Source organism: Anolis carolinensis, chromosome 2 (genome assembly GCF_035594765.1).
Source record: "Anolis carolinensis isolate JA03-04 chromosome 2, rAnoCar3.1.pri, whole genome shotgun sequence".
NCBI lineage: Eukaryota > Metazoa > Chordata > Lepidosauria > Squamata > Dactyloidae > Anolis > Anolis carolinensis.
The window spans coordinates 74,370,964-74,396,916 of record NC_085842.1 but is presented as its reverse complement, the minus strand read 5'-3'; the positions used below and the strand labels follow the sequence as shown (position 1 = coordinate 74,396,916).

The following is a 25,953-nucleotide window of genomic DNA, read 5'->3' as shown; positions in this document are numbered from 1 at the left end:
TAGAGATAGAGATGGATGGATGGATGGATGGATGGAGTTACACTTAAAATGTACCTGTTTTGACTTACATACACATTTAACTTAAGAACAAGTATCCATGCTACACAGCCTCTGAGGATGCCTGCCATAGATGTGGGTGAAACGTCAGAAGAAAATACTTCTGGAACATGGCCACACAGCCCTAAAGACATACAACAACCCAAGTATACAGAACCTTCTTGTTTGTAACTTGGGGACTGCCTGTACCTAGTTCCACCTAGTTCCACACACTGAGGATGTTGCACCCCAAGGCAGCGTGAGCACTGGAAACCAAACAGAGACCAATAATCATATAATATCTTTATTAAAACAATTATTAATTCAGGAAAGAATAAGTGGAAAGGATGAGTGAGCAATAGTCCTTTATGATATGGTATGAATTAGTCCAAAGAGTTGTAGAGATATGTCCAATATTATTGTCCAAAGTCCAGAAATCGAAACATGCTCAAAACTGTTGGGAAGTTCTTGAGCAGGGAAACAACAAGAAAGCAGGAGTGAATAACAAGGTCCAAAGTCACTAGGAAGTCTTTGATATCAAGGCAGGCAGAAGACGAAGCTAAAAGCAATCTGGATTCAGGAACAAGGCAAGGACATGAATTTACTCTGGATTAAATCGGGAGTCGCGGCTCGGCTCGGCCGCCAGGAACAGGAGACTTGGCTTGGTGAAATCAGGGAACTGGAATCGGTGAAGTGTTCTCAGAAGTCGCTACGTTGACACCACAAATTGTTCACAGTGTAAGACACTTTTATGGAACTTAGATCTAATCACAGCAAAGGGAAACCAACTCCCCAAAGGTTCCCAAGGAAATCTCCTATCCATTATCCCCTCTAGATGCCAAACGTTGACTCGTTCGAAGCTCCTGTTTTTCTGATCTCTGGCGATGCAAAAACTCCCATCTGTTAAAGGTTACATTCCCTGGGGAACTCGGGACATCTGGTTCTACCACGGGAGTAATGTTTTCAGTCTCTCTCCCAATTAAGGAAGCATCGGAGCTATCCACTGCTGGGATCTGTAATTGGAAGGAGCTCGGAGAACTGGGCAAAAGGTCAGAATAAGCTTCATCCTGGTCAAAGTTCATTTCTGAATCAGATTCAGAACCCAAAGGTGGCTGAGGTATAACAGAGGAACAGAAAAATTACGAAAATAAAAATGAGCACAGAATTATTTTCCTGTAATGAAGATCTTATGGAATATACTGCTTTATTTATTTATTTATTTATTTATTATTCGAACTTATATGCCGCCACTCCCCTAGGGCTCAGATTTTAGATTTTAGACTAAAACAACAGCAATAACAGAAATCAAAAGCCTGCCGAAACAGGTGTGTCTTACATGCCCTGCAGAAGGCTGATAAGTCCTGCAAGGCACGAACTTCAGGTGGCAGGGTGTTCCAAAGTGATGGCTCCACTGCTGTAAAGGCTCTGGATCTAGTTGCTGTTAGACGCAAGGTCTTAAAACTAGGAACTTCCAATAGATCTTGGTCCTCAGAACGGAGGGATCTCTGGGGTTGGTAGGGGGTGAGGCGGTCCCTCAGGTACATCGGCCCCAGACCATGTAAGGCCTTAAAGGTGAGTACCATCACTTTGAAGGCGATCCGGTGCTCAATTGGTAACCAGTGCAGCTGTATTAAGATTGGTGTTATGTGGCATCTCAACGGGACTCCCGCAAGAAGCCGAGCCACTGCATTTTGTACCAACTTGAGCTTCCGGATCACCGACAGAGGAAGGCCAATGTAGAGGGTGTTACAGTAGTCCAGCTTTGAATCTGGTACATCATTTTGAAACATGTAGTTTTCAGAAGATTCTCACACTCCAATCATATTTAAGTGTATCAGGAACACAATATGGTTCCCATATTGTACTCACATGCATTGAACATGCCAGAAACTAGTGTCTCATTGGTTTATTTATTTGCAGTATTATATGCCACCCTTCTCACTCTCACTCAGGGCAGATTACAATGCACATATACATGGCATACCATTATTAGACATACAACATACAGACAGAAAATAGAGGCAATTTAACATTTTCCAGCTTCCGGCTTCATGAGAGTATGCTCGATTCTGGCTACAGGGGAAGCTGCCGCTTCATCATCCACTGTGACACTGAGTCCTTTTGATGGTAGTACTTTCTCATTGCTCTTCGCACACTGGCAGTTTTATGGTGTCATAAATTAAGTTAAATTAACCTCCCTGCATTAAACGGTACCTAGATTCTCTACTCACAGACGCAACTATTTTCAAGCTGCTTAGGTGGGCAGCAAGCTGGGCTATTAATGATCAAGAGCTTAATCCCAACCCAGGCTTCAAACCAATGACCTCTCAGTCAGTAGTGATTTATTTCTGCTGGCTACTAATCAGCTACACCACAGTCTGAACTGTTTAGGTAGGATTTCCTGCAGTTTTCCCTGGATTTTCCCTGATGTCTTTCAGCTAATATCTACCAGGCATGTAGAGATGCTCCAAGGCAAGAAAAAAATGCCAAGCAACTGGAAATTTCTTAGCAGATAAGGGAGTTAAGTCTCCCCTTTCCAGCAAATGCCAGCTGGCAGCAGGTTACGCCCAAGTCCTCTGAGGCAAGAGAATGAAACAAAGCACGTGAAAATCCTTTAGTCCAGTGCTTCTCAAACTATCTGATGCTAGGAACTGGAAATTATTTTTCCATTGTTAGAGACTGACACCATATTTGTTGCATATTGTCCAGTTCCTGGACTACCACTTGGTGACAGGACTTCCTATATGTATCATCCTGCATGGTCCCATCACTTAGGGTGACTGCAATAACTGCACTGACTGGGATTATCAACATGTAGGTAAACAGCCCAATTTTGTCCACTTAAAACTCTCATTGCTGCTGTTGCACCCCTAAGCTGCAGAGACACCTTAAAACCACACTGGACCCCAGGCTATAAGCAATGCAAGCTGTTTATTGAAGATAATTTGTAAGCATTAGCAAATCAAAGTTTCAAAGTCAACAAAACAAGGTTTTAGTCTACAAAGCTAAAACCTTGAAGCAAGGGTCCATAGAAATCCAAACACAAAAATAAACTTCAATCAAGGTAATCAAAATTAGTCCAAGGAACAGAATCATAAACTGGAGCAAAGAACAGGATCCTGAACTGGAACAAGAGATTCAAAATGCAATGCTTTCATTGAACATGACTTGATAATCCAAAATACCCAAGAACAAGAACTGGAACAATACTCAAGATACAAGGCTTACAGGAACTTGGCATGAAAGTCCAAAAGAAACATGAAACAAGAGGCCATGAAGCAGGATCAAATCTGTCGATGAGCAAAGTTATCACCTCTGAGCTTACTCTCAGGAGCAGTTCCACTTAAAGCTAAAATCAAAGCCTCTTTCAGTAGGAAGTTTGCTTAAAACCCTTTCTCATTAGTAACTGCTTGGTCCTTCTCAAAACCTCCCTTTCTTTTCTCTGTTGACATATTGCTTTCTTTCTGTCAACCTCATTACTCTTATCAAGACTGGAATGCCCATCTGCCAAGGGATAACTCGACCTTGACTCTCCTAAGGAATGCGGTTCAAGCTGCCTGCTTGAAACCATTGTATGTCTGCTCCCAGAATCCTCAGGGACAGCAACCTCATCTAATTATGGCTGTACAGAATCATTTACCTCTGGCTGTATGGGAATCCTAGGCCCCAACCCAGATTCATCTGACAGGTCAGATGCAGGTACTATCACAGGCTGAATAGACCCAACCCCAGGCTCACCTGACAGCTCAGATGCAGGTTGGAATACAACAGCTGCACTTTATTCATAGCTTAGGTTTATTTACTGATCACTTTTTAAGTGTAACATTCAAACACTGGAAAAGCTTGTTGTTGCATTCTGCCCATACTAGCTTCATAGTTTTGGCAATGAGATTTCATGGAATCCTGCTAGAATTCTTACGAGGTCTTCCTCCAGTTGGTGCCAGTGTTCCTGTTCCTGTTCATGCACTTATTGTTTCTTGTTGAAGTACCCATAGAGTTACATGGCAAATTGGGACCATTCTGACACCATCTGCAAAGCTTGTGGCTCTCCCACCCACTTGAGATTCTTCTGAGTCCAACTGAATGTTGCAGCACTATTTCCTTCCAAGTTCAGAAAACAGACTGAATTGCATGAGACCTTGAACAGAGTTGCTAACATGTATTAAGGGGTAAAAAATTGATATTAAATGATTGAACACATATACCGTTGCTATCATTACATTTGGACCTTGTCATTTAATTTCATTTCATGATGAACATTTTCTTCCTATTATAATGATAACGAGTTGTAGAATAAATCACATGCTCTATTTCCAATGAATTTTAGTAGATGCAATCATTCCACTCACTATACTTTTATTGCTTTCGTTGTCTTACTTGCAAACAATATGTAATTATTTTTCCCATTTGTATTTTATTGTTTAATTTAATTTGACACTACATGAATATTAATGTTCTTTAGTCCTGTTCCAGTTGGCTTGAATATATTTTTGATGCATTTTGTCAAAAGCCATTCTTGTCTTTTTTTCATTTCCACTCCTCATTCTCAATAATCTTTTTTTGCCATCCACATTATTTTCCCTTCATCTTGTGACAAAAAACCCATTCCTGACAAAAATATCACCTCAACTCTCTTTAGGGTTTAGTCACTAACTTCTAGTTGTTTTACTTAGTAATAAATTTATATTATGCGTTTGTTTATATGGGTTTTTAAGTTTTATCTTTACTATTTTGTTTGTTATTAAGTTTTAAAGTTAGGTAGTTTATATATTGTTTGATGTGATCTGCTTTGTTGTAATTTGATTATCTCTCCTTGCTGGCATTCAATGTTTGCCATATATGTTGGAAACCGCCCTGAGTCCCTCCGGGGAGATATGGTAGTCTATAGTTTATTATTATTATTATTATTATTATTATTATTATTATTATTATTATTATTATTATTATTACAGTAGAATCTCTCTTATCCAACCTTCGCTTGTCCAACGTTCTGTATTGTCCAACACAGTCTGCCTTTTAGTAGTCAATGTTTTTGTAGTCAGTGTTTTCAATACAGTGTGATATTTTGGTGCCTGTTTATGTTGGATAAGCGAGACTCTACTGTATTATTATTTAAAATAGTACTTATAGAAAGAATAGGTTATAAATGCAGCAGGTTATAAAGGCACATTGATAAAATAAGAATGCATCCAGTTGGGATATAAATGTGTAAGTATGCAGACTGAGTTTCTCTCATCCTGAAATTTGAAATGCTCCAAACTCTAGAATTATCCGCATGGGTGGAAAAGATAGTAACGCTTTTGCTTTCTGATGGTTCAGTGTTCCATGCACAAAATTGATAAAACTGTGGCATATGAAATAATCTTCAGGGTATGTCTATAAAGTGCATATGAAACATAGATAAATTTTGTGTTTAAACATTTGTCTCATCTCTAAGATACCTCTTAGTGGATTTGCAAATCTTCTAAAATTTGAACCCAAAGCCCTTCTGCTCAGAAGCATTTCAAGTAAGGGATACTCAGCTAGTAATAAAAATTCAGCTATAGTCTTTACTGAATTGGACTTACATTCTGTCTTGATAACTAATGCTTTCATATATTTGGAACAATCATAGACAACAGTATGGGTTACATGGATATAGGTGTGAAATTCTATTTGACTTGCAGAATCAGAGAATGGTTGGGAGAGAGAAAAATTGGAAGGAATTGAATAAAAAAGGATAATAGGTAAATAAAGGGATATTCACCTAATATAATTCAGCAGGGATACCTCTTAGAGTTCCAAGGACAGGATGATAGCACCAAGGAGTACACTGTCCATCTTACTTCAGAAAATTAGGGCTTGTGTTGTCGAAGGCTTTCATGGCTGGGATCACAGGGTTGTTGTATGTCTTTTGGGCTGTGTGGCCATGTTCCAGAAGTATTCTCTCCTGATGTTTCGCCCACATCTATGGCAGGCATCCTCAGAGGTTGTGAGGTATGGATAAACTAAGTAAGGAAAGGAAAGAATATATATCTGTGTAAAGTTCAGGGTGTGGCAAGAGTCCTTTGTCACTGGGAAGCTAGCATTAATGTTTCAGTTAATCACCCTAATTAGCATGGGAAATATTTTGTCTCTTGCCTGGGGGCATCCTTTGTTCAGTCAAGCCCTCATTGTGTTGATTCCCATCTACTGTTTTGATTTTGGAGTTTTGTAATACTGGTAGCCAGATTTTGTTCATTTTCATGGTTTCTTCCTTTCTGTTGAAGTTGTCCACGTGCTTGTGGATTTCAATGGCTTCTCTGTGTAGTCTGACATGATAGTTGTTGGAATGGTCCAGCATTTTTGTGTTCTCAAATAATATGCTGTGTCCTTGCGTAAATTGGGCTTGCGTAAATTGCCTACTTGACTGATGTGAAAGAAGAATGTCCTTTCGATAACTAGCTCCAAACCTAGAACTTTAAATGTTATAACCAATAATTGAGATTTTCCTCAGCAATGGATTATGATACCAGAACACATGCTGGCATTTAGGGCTAGTTCTCACAAAATGTAGGATACAATACAATACTTTATTTTAAATACATTTTATTGCAAATGCACTACAAAGTTACTGTCCTGCAGCAGTACTGTCTTCATGATCCAACTATGGTCTCTTAGAAACTAGGATGGATATAAAAGTGTTTCCATGAGAAACCATTGTGTAATTTCTTTGCTTCATTTTTGTATTTCAAAATTATCTGTTGATTTGGTTTAAAATTGAAATACAAACAGGTATCACATTCTTCATGTATTTTTACTTTTTAAACTTGTGCTTGGTCAAGAAAAGAAAAAATTAATATTGCAAATTTCCTTTCGGTTTCACAGTTAAATCACAATTTAAAAATGAAAATTGGATGCTGAAAGTCAATATTAAACTTCTATCAAGCTTCACGTGTATTCAGCTATATTTAGTCAACAGTTTGATGTTCCACAGATGGTTTTCATTCTTTTTTGTATGCATATGCAAACATGAGCACTGGGTAATTACTTGAAGAGCTCCCACGGGAAATATCATCTGGTTTTCTAGCTTTAAAGCTGTAATCAAGATCTCCTGTATTGTAATTTTCTATTGTGTCTCCTGTGGTTGGGGATAAAGAACTCCATTATAGTTGCTTATTTTATGCCAGTGGTCAGATAACTAAGATAAAGCATAGGATTAGTCCCAGCACCACAACTACTGCAGATGTTTAGAGCTTCACCCATATGGCTATTAATATGAATACTTCATTGTTTCAAGGAAATGACATGGGGTGAAAAAGACACAAACACAGTAGGAACAAAATTTTACACATGGAAACTGTCAAATTGTGTTATATCATCTTGCCTTTCTCCAAAAACAATATACTAACTACATAGATTTATGTATTGGTATGTAGAAGCTCACTGATCTAAATTACATTATATTCTGTAGATTCAGACCTCACAGTGTGATGATAAATGGAATAGCTCTTTAAAATGTCATATAATTATTGTAACAGAACACAAATTATGGGTCAGGTCCAGGCTACTGTTTTTCTAAGTGGATCAGGAATATTCTTGCCTTTAATACAGCTGCAATGAGCTCAAATTCTGGATGGGTGGTAGATGGGTTACTGTGTATTTTTCTTTCCTTTCATTTTGAAAGGTTCAATGCATAAGTTTACTTTTATCAGCTTCCTACTTACTGTTTTCTGTACATATCAAATTAAATGCTTGTGTTTATTCATAATGGAATAAAAATAAAATGAATGTTATTATTATCATCATCATTACATTTTATGATTTTCCAACTTGTTTTGCATGCCTGCTGTTTAAAAATTGACATTTCTAACAAATGAACTGCTAATAATAAATGAAGTGATGAGTGTGTTCCTCATTATGCATTATGTTTTCTCACAGGAGAACTTCTGTATCTGGAAACTGGAAGACAAACACTGGATCTGCCATGTTGGAACAAATTGCCATGTCAGATAGGTAGACAAGCATTAATGTAACAAGCAGTCATTTCATTAAAAAATATAAAACACTTTTGAAATGGAATGGGGAACGAAAGATGGGATCACATTGAAAAGGGTTATGGTATTGTGAGTAATATCAGATGTAGCAGACTTGTACAAATATCTTTCAGTAGCTTCTGCCCAAAATTTGGCTTGAAAGCAACATTTAATGGGAAAGACCAACGTTTTTCTCTAAGATGCTTCAAGACTTTATTTTAAGCATTTTAGCTCTTTCACTACTGGCATTTTTTACATTTTTAACATCAAATATTAAGAAACTTCATATTTCTCATTGAGGATGGTTTTAATTCATTCATTTTCCATGACATTCTGCATTTAGCTTGGCCATGTTCAGACATTTTCCACATATGTAATACACATCTGGTGGAAAGAGAAGCAGGACACAATGCTGCATTGCCTCCGAGCCCTTTGGATGCCGCTGTATATACATGGATGAGCTTTAAAATCTTTGGGACTTATGTGTAAAGGTTGGAGTCTAACTCTAGCATTTTTAAGTAACATGGTAGGCCTTACTTGTAGGTTTTCCCAAATATATACATTCATACTAATTTCCTTCTGGGTTACTTTGCATTTACAAAATATGAAAGCCCCAATGACCCCCAAAGACACTAATTAATTTTCAAAGCCTATTTTTTTTAAAAAAAAATGTCAGTACATATATTGCTTCATTTTTAAGTATTAGTATTATATTTCAGAGCCAGCATTGTTCTTTAGAGGGGCAGAATTTGAATTCCTGCTCCACTGTGGAAACCCACTAGGTGATTTGAGCAAGCTCACAGCCTTAGAGGAAAGCAATGCCAGACCTACTCTGAATCAATCTTGCCAAGAAACCCCAAAGATGAAGTCACCATATGTCAGTCACCTTGAAGACATACAACAGCAACAACTAGTAATTCAGTTAATGTCATTGTGTGATGTGACTTCTTAACATGCATATAGGAAAGCCCCATTTTGCGAGCCTGTTTCCCACTTCCCTACACATATCTGATATGCCTGAATTCCAGATGGAGATTCATACAGAGACTTAACACAAAATTTGCAGTAAGTAAGTAAACTTTTATTACAGTCAATGACCAGCTCATAAAGATTTTGCAGATGTATCCATCTGCTTCCCACCATATCCAGCATACATTTGTATGGATGGAATATGAGAATGCTCAAATATGTGCTAAAAGTCATCACAAGATTAGGATCATTCTTGCTGTATTATTAGTATATCCTCTTTCTGCATGTTTATTAGTATATCCTCTTTCTGCATGTTTAGTCATCTGTTCAAAGAAGGCTTCATCCAGTTCTTCAGTCTGGCTTGGAGGTCTGTAGTAGACACCCACAATCACATTTTTTTCCAGTACTCATTCTCTTAATTCTTATCCAGATGCTATCAACCTGGTTTCCAGGACTGAAGTCCTGCATCTATTCATGAGTGTAAACATCTTTGACATGTAATGCGACTGCACCCCCTCTCCTGTTTTCCTTTTTTTCTTTTAATTAAGTTACCCCTCCATTACTACATTCCAATTGTATAGCTCGTTCCACTAGGTTATGCCTATTGCATTGTAACTGTTTTGTTGTCCTAAAAGTGTAAAAGCAGTAGTGTAGAGCAGCAGTTGTCAAAGTGTGCTTCATGGAAGCCTTGGGGCTCCGCGAAGCCTACTGAAGGGCTCTGCACTTTCCTCCTCTTCCTGCATGACAGGAACTGGCTGCCCCCCAGGGTTGAACTGGCTGCAGTGTTTCTGCTATTATTATTATTATTATTATTATTATTATTATTATTATTATTATTATTACAAATGTTGGGTGGCCATCTCTTGGAAATGCTCTGGTTGTGTTTTTCCTGCATGGCAGAAAGGGGTTGGACTGGATGGCCTCTGGTGTTTGTATTATTATTATTATTATTATTATTATTATTATTATTATTATTATTATTATTATTATTATTACAAAGGCTGGATGACCATCTGCCGTGGAGGCTTTGATTGTTCTTTTCCTGCATGGCAGAAGTGGGTTGGACTAGATGGCCTCCGGGGTTCTTCCAGTGAAATACTGTTAAGTTTATGTTGGTTAAAAATAGTTCTTAATTTTAAATATTGTATTGTTCGTTCTTTCTTTCCTTTTTTTTTTTTGCATTGTGTGAATTAGTTCACACACTCTCCATTCATCTGCCACTGGCCCAGCCCATGCCTGATATATATATATAACATTTCTTGGAGCTCCACAAAAACTTTGCTTCAAAAAGGGCTCTGCTGCTGAAAAAGTTTAAGAACCCCTGATGTAGAGACATCTGAGCGCATGAGACATTTCCCCTATCCATTTATTTGAGATTATTGTCCTCTTCTTGTTTGGTACTTGTTCTGTTTGTCCAACTCTCTCCAAATCAAAGCACCCCCAACAGATGGCAACCCAGCCTTTGTAATAATAATAACAATAGCAGACACAGTAGGAGACATCAAGTCCGACCCTCTTCTGCCATGCAGGAAGAGGAGGAAAGCGCTGAGCCCTTTAGTAGGCTTTGGGCTGTTCCCTCCAGGCCTTGATAAACTACCATTCCCAAGAATATTGTCACCTCCCCCACACAACTTAGTTTAAAGTCTGCCTGATCAGCAAAATTATGAGCACCAAATGCCTTTTGGAATGTACACTAGGACTCTAGCTACAGTTCTGTTTGAATAAAGACAGTCTAGCTTCAGTAATCCATTCTCGGTAATCTCTTGTCTATATTACTGAAATGTATTTTGTTTGAGTTTTCCTTTGGACCCTAGGATTTTTTTTTTTGCACAAGGTTTGATAATAACTTAAGGTGTTGGCTAGAAGTTAGTATTTGTCAACAGTATTTTATCATCTTTATTTGTAGTATAGTTTGCTTCTGTACGCAGCTCATAATAATGTTGATTTTAATAGACAAATCTTTTCAATTATATTCATATCGAAACTCTTACATCTTCATCTGATGCCCTGCTCTAAGTAGCCTTATATACTCAAGATCATGGCTTTTCAATCATATCCCCTGAGGTGTGAAATTCCATCCGCAAGAGAGCTTTCCCTGGCACCCATCCTGTTATACTTTCACTGCTATGCAAAAATGCTCTTTGCTCTCTCAAATTGTTTGAACTCTCATTTCCACTCTTTTGTTATGTTTTTAAATAATTCTGATACTTATTATTTTGAGCATCAGTGTGGTGTAGTGGTTTGAGCATGTGACTATGACTCTGGAGATCATGGAAATTCACTGGCCAACGTTAGGCAAATTATTACACTCTCAGCCTCGGAGGGAAGCAAAAGCAATCCATCCAAACAGAAATACTGTGATAGGGTTGCCTTAACAATACCATAAGTCAGAAATGACTTGGAATGAACATAAACTTAGTGTTTGTTCTTATGCCTGTGTTAAGGTTTGCTTTTAATTCACTTTTTAATCTCCTACTTCTCTTTTTATGTGGATTTTACTTGATTGATTGATAAATCATCTCATGGAGCTAGCAGCTATAGGACAAACAGATGAATAATGTCTAACTACACACATCATTTCCAGTTGAACATTTTGTACTTAATGTGTTGTCGAAGGCTTTCATGGCCAGGATCACAGGGTTGTTGTATGTTTTCCGGGCTGTATGGCCATGTTCTAGAAGTATTCTCTCCTGTGGGTGAAACGTCAGGAGAGAATACTTCTAGAACATGGCCATACAGCCCGGAAAACATACAACAACCCATTTTGTACTTAGTTGTGAATAAAATCTAAGGGAAGGATTATATGTCCTGTGTTTGTTGTAAAGTGTTTTGGTGCACATTTGCTTTTTAAATATATGGAAGCAAGAACTGTGTAAAACCAACATTTGTGCCCCAGGTCCAGAAATGGTATATGAGAACCTGCTCTCAAAGTAATATTAGTTGACTGGGATTTTAAAAAGAATTTAAACTTTGTACTACACTCTGACAAACATCCTATTTAGGTCATAATGCCTGAGACATAAAGGTATCAGATTCCTTTAAAAGAATACCGGGATAGTTTGTTCATGTCAACAGCCTGTAACAATAAGCGTTCTATTCTTTAAGGCCAAAGACAAAGAGTTTTAACCATCTTTAAAAAAAAAACAGCCTTTTAAAATTTCGTCTTCAAGCCTATAAACCATGACACAGCCAACTGCATTTGTTGACATTACAAGGATAAGTTCCCAGCTCCTTTGGGACTGTGATTCTCATACACTCACCAGACCTTTCTGAGGATCATGGGAGTTGTAGTACAATATATCTGAAGGCTACCAGCCAGGTTAAGAAAGACTGCCTTAAAGTATGAGAAGAAAGATTTTGTCAAATCTAGAAATATCTTCTTTGTTGTATGCAGTTTTTTTGTCATCCATAATTTGGATCTGAATTAGATTGTATCTGATATAGGCTGTATCTACACTGCCATATAGTGCAGTTTCAGAATCCAGTTTAACTGCATTGAACTGAATTATACGGTAGTGTAGACTCGTATAATACAGTTCAATGCAGTTCAATGCAGTTCATCTGGATTCTGAAGCTGCATTATATGGCAGTGTAGATGGGGCCGATGTCTGACTTCTTGACCCCAAAAATGCTGTGTAAGCATGCCTTATTTAGCAACTTAGAAGGCACCGAACAGACTGTGCTCTGGCACTACGAGATGCAAAGTCAATCTTAAGAAATGGGGCTACAAAGTGGAGTCCACAACACACGAGTATAGAGAAGAGCAAACCACAGAACACTTACTACAATGCAGCCTGAGCCCTGCCACATGCACAATGGAGGACTTCTTACAGCAACACCAGAGACAGCCCATGTGGCCAGCTTCTGGTCAAAGGAAATTTAGTATAATGCCAAGTTTTTAACTTCATTTGTGGTTTTTCTATACATTATAACTGTATTCTCAATTTGCTTCTGACACGATAAATAAAAATTTAGCAACTGTATCTCTTTACATATGTTTTATATGTATACGAAAATTTTCAGTTTTACAAAAAAAACAAAACAAAAAAAACAGTCTGGCACCCTGTTCTTTAGTTCTAACTAGAGTAAACCCATTCAATCAGTTGTTGAATGGGGAGCCAACAAGTAGATCCAGTGGGTTCAATGGATCTACTCTAACGAAGACTAAAATTCAGGCCTCAATATGTTTCTTTGGTTTGCATAGGAAAGGTCTTTCAAAACCAGTTTTATTTGTTTGCCTTGGTTTTTCTCCAGAGTTGCCATTAAGAAAAAGAGTACTTATCCTAGATTCAAGTGACTGTGGCAGTTTACAGGAAGAATGATTTCTAAATGAATAAATTTGTTCACTTCAGTCAATACTTCTACAGATGTGGAATCTGACATGCATCCAAGAAAAAAAAATACCAAACCCCTTGAAATGAATTTTTACAAGAAATGAGAAGCCACTTATTCTTGTGTGTATGGGACAGGGAGGAGCAATATGGGAACCAACTCAATCTATATCGATAGATCTCTGTTACGATCAAAACGGTTTTTTTAAATTCATTGGAACTTCTTTTTATTCTAGATACAAACTCTGGGTTGACAGCTGCTCTGAAATGTTTGGAGGTTTGGACATTTGTGCTATCAAAGCAGTTCATGGGAAGGATGGGAAGGATTATATTTTTGAGGTATGATAAATATGTTTTCTCCATAAACACCTTTGTTAAGATGAAAAAAGAAATATTTATGCCTTCAGTTTGCACTTAGCTTTTTGCAGATAGGTTATTCATAATATTTTGAACAGATTTACATGAATAAGTATCCCGCTAAATGGGACTGCATGTGAGGAATCGTAAGTATTGGAAAGTGTTATGTTTCTTTCATATACTCTCAATTTAAGGAACAAAATACCTGCACTGTGTCTTCCTTCACCTTCTGCTTTCCCAAACAGACTATGTTCCCTTCTACACAGCTATATAAAACCCTGATCATCTGCTTTCAACTGGATTATCTGGCAGTGTAGACTCAGATAATCAAGTTCAAAGCAGGTAATGTGGATTATCTGCCTTTATAGTCTGGATTTTAGGACAGTGTAGAAGGGGTCTCCGATAAATTGGGAGCTTGAGATTTCAGCAGATTCCCTCATCTTCTGTTCACAAGGCTGTTAAAGAGGCTGTAAGGTCTGCTGTGGGGAGGATGGAGCAAGAAAGTCCTTTTTCTTTATCCTATTTGACTCTCTCTGGATCCTAACGAATAAAAAGAGTATTCAATATCCAAGTGCAAGCAGATCAGCATTTTGAAAAATTATCTTATACATCCCAGACAACTGGAGAAAGCACTCTAAATCAGAAAGGATTTTTACATCATCTGGCATTTCACATACCATAGAAATCCTACAAAATAGAGCAATCCACAATAAAAGTGCCATGACAGAGATGGCCTACTTCTTGTCTCCAACTGATGACTGGAATGGCTTCAGCAAATATATGGGATGAAATAATCCTCAGGAGGACTGTGGCCCCCTGCACACAGCTGAATAAAATCCCACATTATCTCCTTTAAACTAGAATATATGCCTGGATATTCTGGGTTATATGGCTGTGTGGGAAAAGGGCCCTGTGTTACAGGTGTATAGACTTAATCAAGGAAATTACAGCCATGAGTTGCAAAACTTAAGCAGCTGCTATTAACAGATTCTCAGAGGTCTCTCATTCATAGAGTTGCCATATATTGAACCCAGCATGGTGCAATGTAATAACCCCGGGAAAAGTAATGCTATAATATTTGGGGAGACCCACAGCTTCTATCCCTGTCAACACACTCTCCCCTGAGCTCTCTTTTGTGAGTTCTAAATTAGGAAGCTTATTTTTTTCATACGTGTTCTCCTGGGAGAAACTGGGGTATAAATCTAATAATAAATAATCAATGTACTAGTGCTCATGTTCTGAGGAAGGGATTGTTTTTTTTCTTTTCCTGCCATTTAGCCACAAGAGAAATTTCTCACTTCTTTGCACTTATACTTTGGTTCATGAATTATACCCCTTTCAGTCCTCTTATTAACCTAAGAAACACAGAGTACAATTTTGCTGAGCTCCATAAATAGCTATCAGCCATTGCTGATGATCAGTGAGGTTGCCAATCTAATACCTGGCTGGATGATGCCAAAAGAGTCATAATCCATGGCTCCATTGTGGTCTGGAGGTAAGGGTGCTACAGTTCTAGTCAGTTAACAGCAGCAACTGTTCTCATACATACATCCTGACCTGAATGTTTTAAAAGTTAAATACGATCCAATGGTTGCATCACGATCTCTTGGATAACATGTGTTCTAGTTAGTACAGTGGTTCTCAGCCTTCAACTCCAATAACACCTTCAACAGCTGGTAAACTGGCTGGGATTTCTGGGAGTTGTAGGCCAAAACACATGAAGACCCACAGGTTGAGAACCACTGAGTTAGTAGAAAAACAGAATGTTCAAATTAATCATGCCTTTCAAACTAACGATTTCATACAGAACGGTTTAAGGTTGTGATACAGCTGTCTGTGTGCATTCAGGCTATTACATTTCAGTAAGAACGGTGATTTTTTAAAAACTCAAATTAGCAAGAACCACGTGATTCTGGTTTGTCCCAGTGGTGGGATATCCAATACGCATGTCAGCTATAGCTAATACAGCCTGCTGTACATCTTTTGTTTCCTTTCACCATTCTGCTCCTCTGACCTTCTATCCTGCTGCTTTAATCATTCTCCTGTAATTTGGTTTGTACTTCAAGGCTTTTATGGTTGCACACTTTGGTACATTGTCTGCATTTTCATTTCAGTGTACAATTATGCTACTCCTCACTCTGCTTTTGTAGAAAAGTGGGCTAGAATGCTTCCATTTGGGAAATTAGGCTCTATTTGGGAAATTAGGCTCTATTGTGTGTCTTGTATTATGCCTTGAGGTTTTAAAAATCACTTTGCAGCAAGAGAAGAATACTGTAGTCATCTGAATTCTCAGGTGGTGAGAAATAATTTCATAGAAGTAGATATGTTAAGTCCAAACATTAAAAGATTAAAAACTAATAGATTCAAGAGCTATTTCTTTGGCTGAATCCTAATATATTTCTGTAACAGTGAACAAAGGGGGGGGGGCTGCAAGCATTTTTATATTGCAGTTGTTTCTTCAGGGAAATATTTTATGAGAATTGTGAGGCAGAAAATTATATCAGAATGAGTTTGAGAATGACTGTTCAAATGATAATTTTAAAAACCATTAAATTGCTAGAAGGCTAGTTGCATAATCCTAGCTTTATTGACTAGCTTCAAAGCTTCTGGTAGTACAGATAACTCAGAGTAGCTGTGGGGCAGTAGTTCCAAAAATTTGAATGAGAATGTGTAAGGAAGACTCATTCCCATCTGTACAGCTTCAAAACAGTTATAATCAGAAGTGTTCTGGTTTTGCAAGGAAATACATTTCAGTTAAAGAATATATGTCCTTAAGATCCTCAAAAAGAGATATGGGAACCCTAGGCATTGAAACTCAAGTAGTTCCATTACCAAAAATTGTAGGTCTGCTAAAATTCCAGTGTAAACACTGGCTCTCTGAATTAAATATTTAAATTTATACCACAACATCTGTCTCTGTTGTAGTCATTGTTGGTACACATAGTTTATAATCATCATCATCATCATCATAATCTCTAAGCGTAAAATCACATCTGTCTCTAAACTCTTTTTAAAGCAAAAAACTTAAGGTCTATCTTTTAATGTTTGACAGAAAAGAAATTCGTAGAACTATCACAAGTGTGTGTGTGTTGCCTATCATGTTAGATGCCTACATATGAGACATTGGGAATTGCATTACTGGAAAACTAGTAAGGCAACTAATTGCCAGAGATGAGAGCTGAGCTACTGAGCCCTGAGTTCCTTTGGGTGAGAAGGGCGGGATATAAATATTGGAAATAAATAAATACTCATCTCTTTCCAAGAGTCCCTGTGTCTTAGGAGCCTGTGTCTGATTTGGTTTTATGTCAGATCTATGTTAAGACCACAGGACAGTTACAGATTGCCTATCCAGCCAATTCTACACTTCAAAGAAGAAAAATCAGTGGTAAAATAACAGCATCTGAGGTCATAGCAAAAAGAGGCTGAGTCATTATAAGATCTCTATTTTGACATTTAACAGTTGAACAAAAATGCATCATTTTTTCCTCCAACAAAGGGATTCTTTTATTGCAGGAAAAATGGATGCATTTTTGTAGTCATAGAATCACAGACTTTGATTTGTAATTAATTGTAATCAATGTTTCTCACTAACATTAATTTAGGTATAACTTATTCTTTATATAATAATAATAATAATGAAACTTTATTTATAGGCCACCCTATCTCCCTAGGGGGACGTCACAGTTTAGACTGGATAATAAGAATTTATCACACCATAAACATATTCAAAACTATTTTTCTGCCTAATCAACTTTGATGTCTTCTAGGTTATGGATTCTGCAATGCCTTTGATTGGCGAGCATCAGGTTGAAGACAAGCAACTGATAACCGAGCTTGTTGTAACAAGAATGAACCAAATTTTATCTAAAACACCTTCACCATCTCCTCAGAAACCAAGTGCAACTCAACAGCCACAGGTGGGAATTGATGACGTGTGTACATGCTTGCAGAGGAAAAAAGGATTTCAGTTATAAAATGTTATGAAATTTCAAAACAAGTTGCTATTCGAAAAATCTTAGAAGCACAAATAGAATGTCTTTTGTATGATTCCTTAGAACTTAATGTCTAATATCACAAATTTAAAATATCCAAATAGATTGCAGAAAAGTGAAGGTGTTGCTTTTTGGCAGAATAATTACATTAAAAATGAGATTGGGGTCACTTAATAGACTCTTTAAACTTAATCAACAACTTTCTTCAACTGTGCTTTGAGCTCCTTTGTTCCTGTGCGCTCCCTTAACATATTGCTAGGGTTGATGTTATGTTTTTATGCCAAAATGCTTTTTTTTGTATTTATTCAAATGTTTTCTAAGGCTCAAGGCACTTTATGTAAAGTGTAGTACAAACTACATAATTATAATTCAACATAGAACAGCAATAACATGTTGATAAATAATAAGTGATCTCTTATGAAATCAGCCTCCAAAAGCTCCACAGAATAATTGAGGTTTGTTACCCCACTGGAAAGCCATAGTGGAGGTCATTCCAAGCCCTCTGGACTATTGCAATAATGAATTCCTAGCCATTCATATGGGTAGTTTCACCTCACATAATCAAAGCAAAAGGATAAGAGTTTGATCAATGGATCTTAATGAGCATGTGGGGTCCATAGTGGTGGTCATATACCCTGAAATGAGAAGAGATATGTGGGAAAAGCAGGCTGCCCATGACTAATATCCATGCTCAACATGCTTCACTGGAAGGGTATCCTTTGTGAAAGTGAGTTCAACATGTTAATAGCTGAAATTAATTTCCTTAACAGAAACCTCAATAGATTGGTTTTAATTTATTCTCATGGGGTTTATCTGTCTGATGGGTATATCACATACGGACTGTTGTGAAAACCTTAAATATATTTGTGTTTTGCTCCATGGATTGCTCCCCCATAGAAAAAGTCATTCCTGGAGATGAATGCTCACTATATGATACGGTAAAGGTAAAGGTTTCCCCTGACGTTAAGTCCAGTCATGTCTGACTCTGCGGGTTGGTGCTCATCTCCATTTCTAAGCCGAAGAGCCGCCGTTGTCCATAGATACCTCCAAGGTCATGTGGCCAGCATGACTGCATGGAGTGCCGTTACCTTCCCATAGAAGGTACCTATTGATCTACTCACATTTTGCATGTTTTCAAACTGTTAGGTTGGCAGAAGCTGGAGCTAATAGCAGACGCTCTCTCCCCTCCCGGGATTTGAACCTGCAACCTTTCGGTCTGCAAGTTCAGCAGCTCAATGCTTTAACACACTTCGCCACCGAGGCTCCCCACTATATGATAGTAAGGAACTATTTCATTGGTTTCAACATGGTCACCATGCCAAAGCTGGTTCCAGTGCTCAGCCTCATATTATTCCTAACTCAACTCAGTTTGTTGAGTCAGAATTGAATCCCACCCATCCATGAGCAAGTACATTTCATGCCAGTTTCTGTTTTCCATCTATTCAAATAACAGTGCCATTTCTTTTTAGCAGGTTTGTGGCATGCTTTAATGGAAACTCAAATGGCCATTTCAGAGTGTCATTTATTCCACTGTTTTCTTTGTTTTTGTTTTCCATCATTCAGTACTTTGATAGATCAGAGGCTCATGGCAAGATTGTATCATTATCACTTCCTGGAAAAACTTTTAAAAGTCCAGAGTGAGCCAGAAGAGGGTCAGGCCCCAGTTACACTGCCATATAATCCAGTTTCTGAATGCAAATTATCTGATTTAAATTGGATTATATGGCAGTGTGGACTCATAGAATCCAGTTTGAAGAAGATAATCTGCATTCAGAAACTGGATTATATGGTCAGTGTGGATGGGACCTCAGACATCATCTTGCCACATTTCAGATTTTTAAAAACCCTTAAAGTTGTTTCTTTTCAATAGCTGCCACCACCACAAACGATCTTCTCTCATGATCAGTAGAACGTGGAGGAATTTGAGATAGAACTAACCTCTTTAGAGTATACGGTTCTGCTGCAGAGCCATTGTACTATAAACGATTACTCAGACTGTCCTGTGGACATTGCGATATACTCCCCTTTTCTTAAACCAAAATCCAAACAAATTTAGGAATAGAAGATATTCATGGTAGCTGTGAAAAATAGCTTAAACAAGAGTCAAACGATGTGAAACAAGTTTCTAAGAGAAACAAAACCTCTATTTATATTTTGAAATAAGAACACACCACACGTAAACAATTTTTTTTTGGGGGGGGGGAGTTTGTGGTGCACCTCAAATTGGCCTGTTCTTGGAGAATATTTAAATATAGCATTGTATTTAAAAAGAATGCAGTCAGACAGAAGCAAGTGTTGATGTTTCGGTATTGTACTGTACCACTTGAAAGAGGACACAAACACTATTTCAGCCTCATAACTACAGATGATGAGAATTTTACTATGACTAATCTCCATTGGAAAGGTTCTTTGAAAGAACAGCCTCTTGAATCAAAATATAGAATGTACTTTTCTATATTCATAATCTAGGCCAAAAATGGGCCATCCTTTGTAAATTGTAAATGGATACTAATATATAAATTAGGGATGTAAATCTTTGCTTATTTCAAAACTTTGCTTATTGACATCTGAAAATGAATATTTCAAAATGTTTCTCTGAAATGGGAAAGTTTACAAGAGTGTTTTAATTTTTTCAATAATTTTTCACATTTTGCAACTTCGTTTGAAAAAATACATAGTTGAGCATCCCTTATTCTGAAATCCGCTCCAAAAATCCAGATTTGTCCATATGATGGGATAAGATAGTGACACCATTGCTTTCTGATTACTCTATGTAATCAGATAATCAGATTATTCTGATTATTCAAGACTTTGTTTCATGCACAAATTATTCCAAATATTGTGCATAGAATTACCTTCAGGTTATGTGTGTAAAGTATATATTAATTAATTCAGTGTTTAAACTTGGGTCCTATCTGAAAGATATCTCATTAGATATATGTAAATATTCTGAAATCTAAAATGTAGACACTTCTGGTCCCCTATATTTTGTACAAAGGGATACTTTATTTATATTTTGCACAAAAACATGCTTTTGTGCAAAAAATATTTCTTACAGAAAAATGTGTACAAAAATACAGTGGAAACTATGAAGAGCCATAATAATATGTCCCCTCAGGCGAGAAAGGCGGGGTAAAAATGCTGTAAATAAATAAATCATCATCATCATCTTCATTTATACCCTGCCTTTTTCCCCTTGGAGACTCAAGGCAGCTAACAATCTACACTTTTTAAAATCATGTCAGAAGCGAATTGAAGCAAGTCACTTCTGGTGTGAGAGAATCGGCCATCTTCAAAGATGTTGCCCAGGGGATGCGCGGATGTGTTACCATCCTGAAGGGAGCTTCTCTCATGTCCCCGCATGAGCTAGGGTTGACAGACAGGAGCTCACCCTGTCTTGCAGATTTGAACTGCTAATCTTCAAGTCAGCAGTTCAGCCAGCACAAGGATTTAACCCATTTTGCCACTGCAGCTCACCACAATCTACACTAGACAAGAGTTTTTACCACAGTTACTATTTATTTATTTTTAATTTTTGTATTTCACTTTTTATACAATCAACATTAGACAAGTATAAAAAGTGCAGTACAAAAATTAAAAAAAGAATTAAAATACAGTAAATACATTAAAATGACTTTAAAACTTATATCCTCCCTCCAATCCCAAATGAACATATGTGTCTACCCCAGAAGTCAGTATGTCACACATATGGTTCATAGAAGTAAATCTGTCATCCTGTTCTGTTAGAAGAGTCCTTCAAGTTTTAAAATGTTCTTGCAGCTTTTAAACAACACCTATCCTAAAATATGCATTTTCCCATTAGGAGTATAGCCCCATCTTGTGGAAATTCCACTCCTATACTGTGAATACATTATATTTTTAACTAAGGTGGGATAGCACCTTGAACTAATGTATTGAGAATTACAGAATAAATTTTAAATCGTGAGCTACAGTGGAGGATTTTTTTGTCATTTTTTTCTTGTCTGCCCCCCCCCCCCCCTCCACTTGATGGCATGACTGGGTGCCATTATCCCAGAGTTTCTGACTATATACATCTGAAATCAATTCATTTAATACAAATAAATTATGAAATAAATTGTGTTGTCGAAGGCTTTCATGGCCGGGATCACAGGGTTGTTGTATGTCTTTCGGGCTATGTGGCCATGTTCCAGAAGTATTCTCTCCTGACATTTTGACCTCTGAGGATGCCTGCCATAGATGTGGGCGAAACGTCAGGAGAGAATACTTCTGGAACATGGCCACACAGCCTGAAAGACATACAACAACCCTAAGAAATAAATTAACGATTTGACCTAACTAACTGAACATCTTACATCTGTATTAGTACTCTGACCTTAAACAGTCACATCAGAATATTTCCATGGTATAGTTTTGCAAAGAAATTTGTAGATTCTGTTTAGGATTTATTCACTAGTACAAAGGTTTCTCACAAGAACAAACAAAACTGCAACCAAAATCAAGTATATTACAATAGCCTACCAAACTGTTTTGCTCTTAGAACTGTCTGATTGGCAGTCTCTATGGGCCCCTCTATCACAATGTAGGGATTTGTCATTAAAATGTGCCGCTTCTGAACCGGGACAGACTTCAAAAAGATGCTGTCCTACAAAGGCAAGGGCAATGTCTATCCCCACCACCCCCAGTCTGTAATGACAAGGAAAATCATGTTAAAAACATGCAACATAAAACAAAGCATAAGGCTGAAATATCAAAAAACCTTTTTAAAAACATCATACCCTCACTTAAAGAATGTAAGGCAGGAGTAAATGAGTATGCAGTTTTATCTCATCTGTTTGGTTTTTTTTTTCCTGTCCCTTCCCTCTCCATACCTCCCCACACCAGATTGGGGCATTGAGGTAGCATTTCTTAGGTCATCAGTGCCATTGTGAGGTGTTGTTGACCAACAATATGGAAAGACAGTGTCCATTCATAGATGGTCTCCTATTGGCCAGCGAGTGCCAAGTTTTTAGCTTAAGATTAGCTGTTTGTGGATAGTGAATAAGGATAGCCCCAAAGCATATTCACAAGGACACAAATACATACAGTTAAAACGTATGGACATCCAAGGCAGGAGGACATGAAGACATAGTTATTTATAAGTATGCCTGTTGCCTCAATGAACCGGCAGATGGAGCTGTTGCCATATGGCAAAAAGATAAATAGCTTACTTCATACTCAGTTTTATTACTGGTCTTGATGAATAATGAGAAAGCACTTCTCCAAGATAACTAGAACATTGTTTCTCAAGCTGTCAGAAGTGGGGGGCTGCTAGGACTAACTGTGCTTGGGCCAGCACAACATTTGTGTTGACTGATTCCAATTGTTTGTTTGTTTCCTGGAAACACACCCCAGACTGGCAGCCATTAATTCACAGACTGGCACCGATCCATGGACCACCATTATGAGTAGCACTATCCTACTTTATGTCTTTAATTTACTTATATACTGTCTATTTTAAAAAACAACTGTAGAAAAATGCACGTCACTCTCATCAACAAATATGTTCATTCTGTTGTGTCTTCTGCAATATGCATGTTGAATTTTTAAGGTAAGAGTGGTTCTAGTATAATTACCAGAAGCTTCCTAGGTGCAAAGACATCCCATTGTGACTTTTCTGTTTTAAAAAAAACCCTGCTGAGAAGGAAAATGACTGAGAAATATAGAACAGCAAAATATGCAAATAAGAAATATGCCCATATCGATAAATCAAATCTTCGAGGCAAATACATGCTGAAATTAAGAATCAAAAAATTTAAGGCTGAGACAGCACTGAAGACCTGCAGAAATATCTTATCTACTAAAGGAAGGTCAACCATTTGAAGTGGAACATTTCAAGAATGTCAGAAAAGCTCTGCTGGATCAAATCAGAGACTTGTCTGGCCCAGCACTCTGTTCTCACAGTGGGCACTTAGATGCATGAATCTGTTTCATGGATGCTTATGAAGGACTCACAGGATATGCGAGCAATCACACCTTCTCATCAGGTTCCCCAGGATCTCACATTGAGAGGTATCCTGCCCCTGCTTCCACACATTGCATTTTAGGGATAACAAGCCCCACTGGATGGTCCAATTGGGGCTTTCCACTTCCTGAAATATTTGAATCAGAGTATAGCTGGAGAAATGATGCTAACTTAGAAGTTGTCCTTTTGGGTTTTGGACTTTTGATATGCTTCTGCAACTAGAACCACGTTATGTTCTACTTGAGAAATTGCCTTTAGCTTCTGACACTGTTCTGCCATTATGATCCTGTGACTAAGTGAAATATGCCATTCCAGCTAACAGGAAATCCTAGGCCCCTTCCACACGACTGAATAAAATCCCACATTATCTGCTTTGAACTGGAATATATGGCAGTGTGGACTCAGATATCACAGTTCAAAGCAGATACTGTGGAATTTTCTGCCTTGATATTTGGGGTTATATGGCTGTGTGGAAGGGCCCTTTGCCTCATCTAGCAGAGTAGATAGAAATGCCTGCTTTGGTCTCAACTTCCGAGCAACCACTGCTCATTCTTTGCTTCATTTAATTTTCTGTTCTGAGGCAAGAGAAGGAGCAACTAGCTCCTCCTTCTCCTCTTCACTGGTCTTTATCTTATGTGGGATCCTTTCGAGGGCAAGAACAAAACTCTTTATTTCCCACTTCCTGCTCCAGCATTGCTGTATGTGTGCAAGACAAAAAATGTTGATCATTCCCAATACTGTGCACAGCCTGTTATGGTTGAAAAGTATGAAGCCAATATCCCAAAAAGGAATATGGGCTGCCCCAATCTCTTTCTCCCTCTCTGTATTCACCCTGACTCAAAGTGGTAGTCAGTCTGCAAGCCATTGGTTGCTGATTTGCGATGAATATTTAGAAAAAAGAAAAATGTGCAGCTGATGGGCACATATGGTACTTGTCTCAGTTAGCCTGAGAAACATTGGCATAAACCAATGTGTGTTACAAAATAATTAAAGGTTTATCAAACATGACTCATGTTTGATAAACTCAATTTCATCGAGGGATACTTTGCCTTATGGTTGCTTTGAAGGGGCCATTGAATCCCTGGACGGAGCATCCATGGGTACAGAGGGACAACCTTACCTTTTTTAACATGATGATTGGTGCTGTTTAGTTTTTATTGAATTTGGGTCCCCAGATGTTCTTGAACAACAATCCCCATCACTTTGATTATCCGCCATGGAGACTGACGATCATGGGAATTGCAACCCGACAGCATTTATGGCTCTGAGCTTGAGGAAAGGTTAAAAGACATTTTAAAGTCAGACATCATATCCACAAACCTTGTATCTATTCAAACCCCACTCTCCTGACTAAAGAACAAACTGCAGTCTTCCAGATGTTATTGTCTCACAACTCCCATCAGCCTCTAGTCATGATGGCTAATGATGGGGACTACAAAAGTTGGAGTCCAGGAACTGCAGACCCAATTCAGCCCACTGGCCTTGCGTTTGACACATATGACTTAGGGCACTGAAGCATGTAGTTACAATAAAGTGTTCTAACTTAACCATCACAGCTACTTATTTATTCAAAATATCCTACCACACCTCATGTACTACATACACACCCTTGGCTAAAATGGCTCTGACTATTAGATCTGCTATCCCTGCTTTAATTCAACTAATTCTAAACTAAGTATTCACTCAAATGAGTACCTGACCATTCAACTAGTTTAATACTCTCACTGCATCTCATTAGGCCACTTACCTTATTCTAATAATAAAAGTAAAGGTAAAGGTAAAGGTTTCCCCTGACACTAAGACTAGTCGTGTCCGACTCTGGGGGTTGGTGCTCATCTCCATTTCTAAGCCGAAGAGCTGGCGTTGTCCATAGACAGCGCCGTTACCTTCCCGTAGAAGCGGTACCTATTAATCTACTCACATTTTGCATGTTTTCAAACTTCTCAGTTGGCAGAAGCTAGGGCTAATGGCAGGAACTCACTCTGCTCCCTGGAGTCGAACTGGCAGCCTTTCGGTCAGCAAGTTCAGCAGCTCAGCAGTTTAACCCACTGCACCATTGGGGGCTCCTATTCTAATAATAGATTACCATATAATAATAATAATAATAATAATAATAATAATAATAATAATAATAAAACTTTATTTATACCCCGCCACCATCTCCCCAACGGGGACTCGGGGCGGCTTACATGGGGCCATGCCCAGGACAATACAATATAGCAAAATATAAAAACAACATATCATAATACAATTACAGCAATACAATAAATAATCATGTACAGTATAACACA

At 37.9% G+C, this 25,953-nt stretch overlaps 1 protein-coding gene across 1 annotated transcript in view; it reads left to right on the top strand.

Moving 5' to 3' along the window:
- syn2 (synapsin II) overlaps positions 1–25,953 on the top strand; it is a 202,692-nt gene that overhangs the window by 161,932 nt on the left and 14,807 nt on the right. Inside the window, exons 8-10 of the mRNA XM_003217671.4 lie at positions 7,936–8,010; positions 13,567–13,669; positions 17,455–17,604. Of these exons, the coding sequence (XP_003217719.2) occupies positions 7,936–8,010; positions 13,567–13,669; positions 17,455–17,604 (328 nt within the window). The remainder of the gene's footprint in view (positions 1–7,935; positions 8,011–13,566; positions 13,670–17,454; positions 17,605–25,953) is intronic.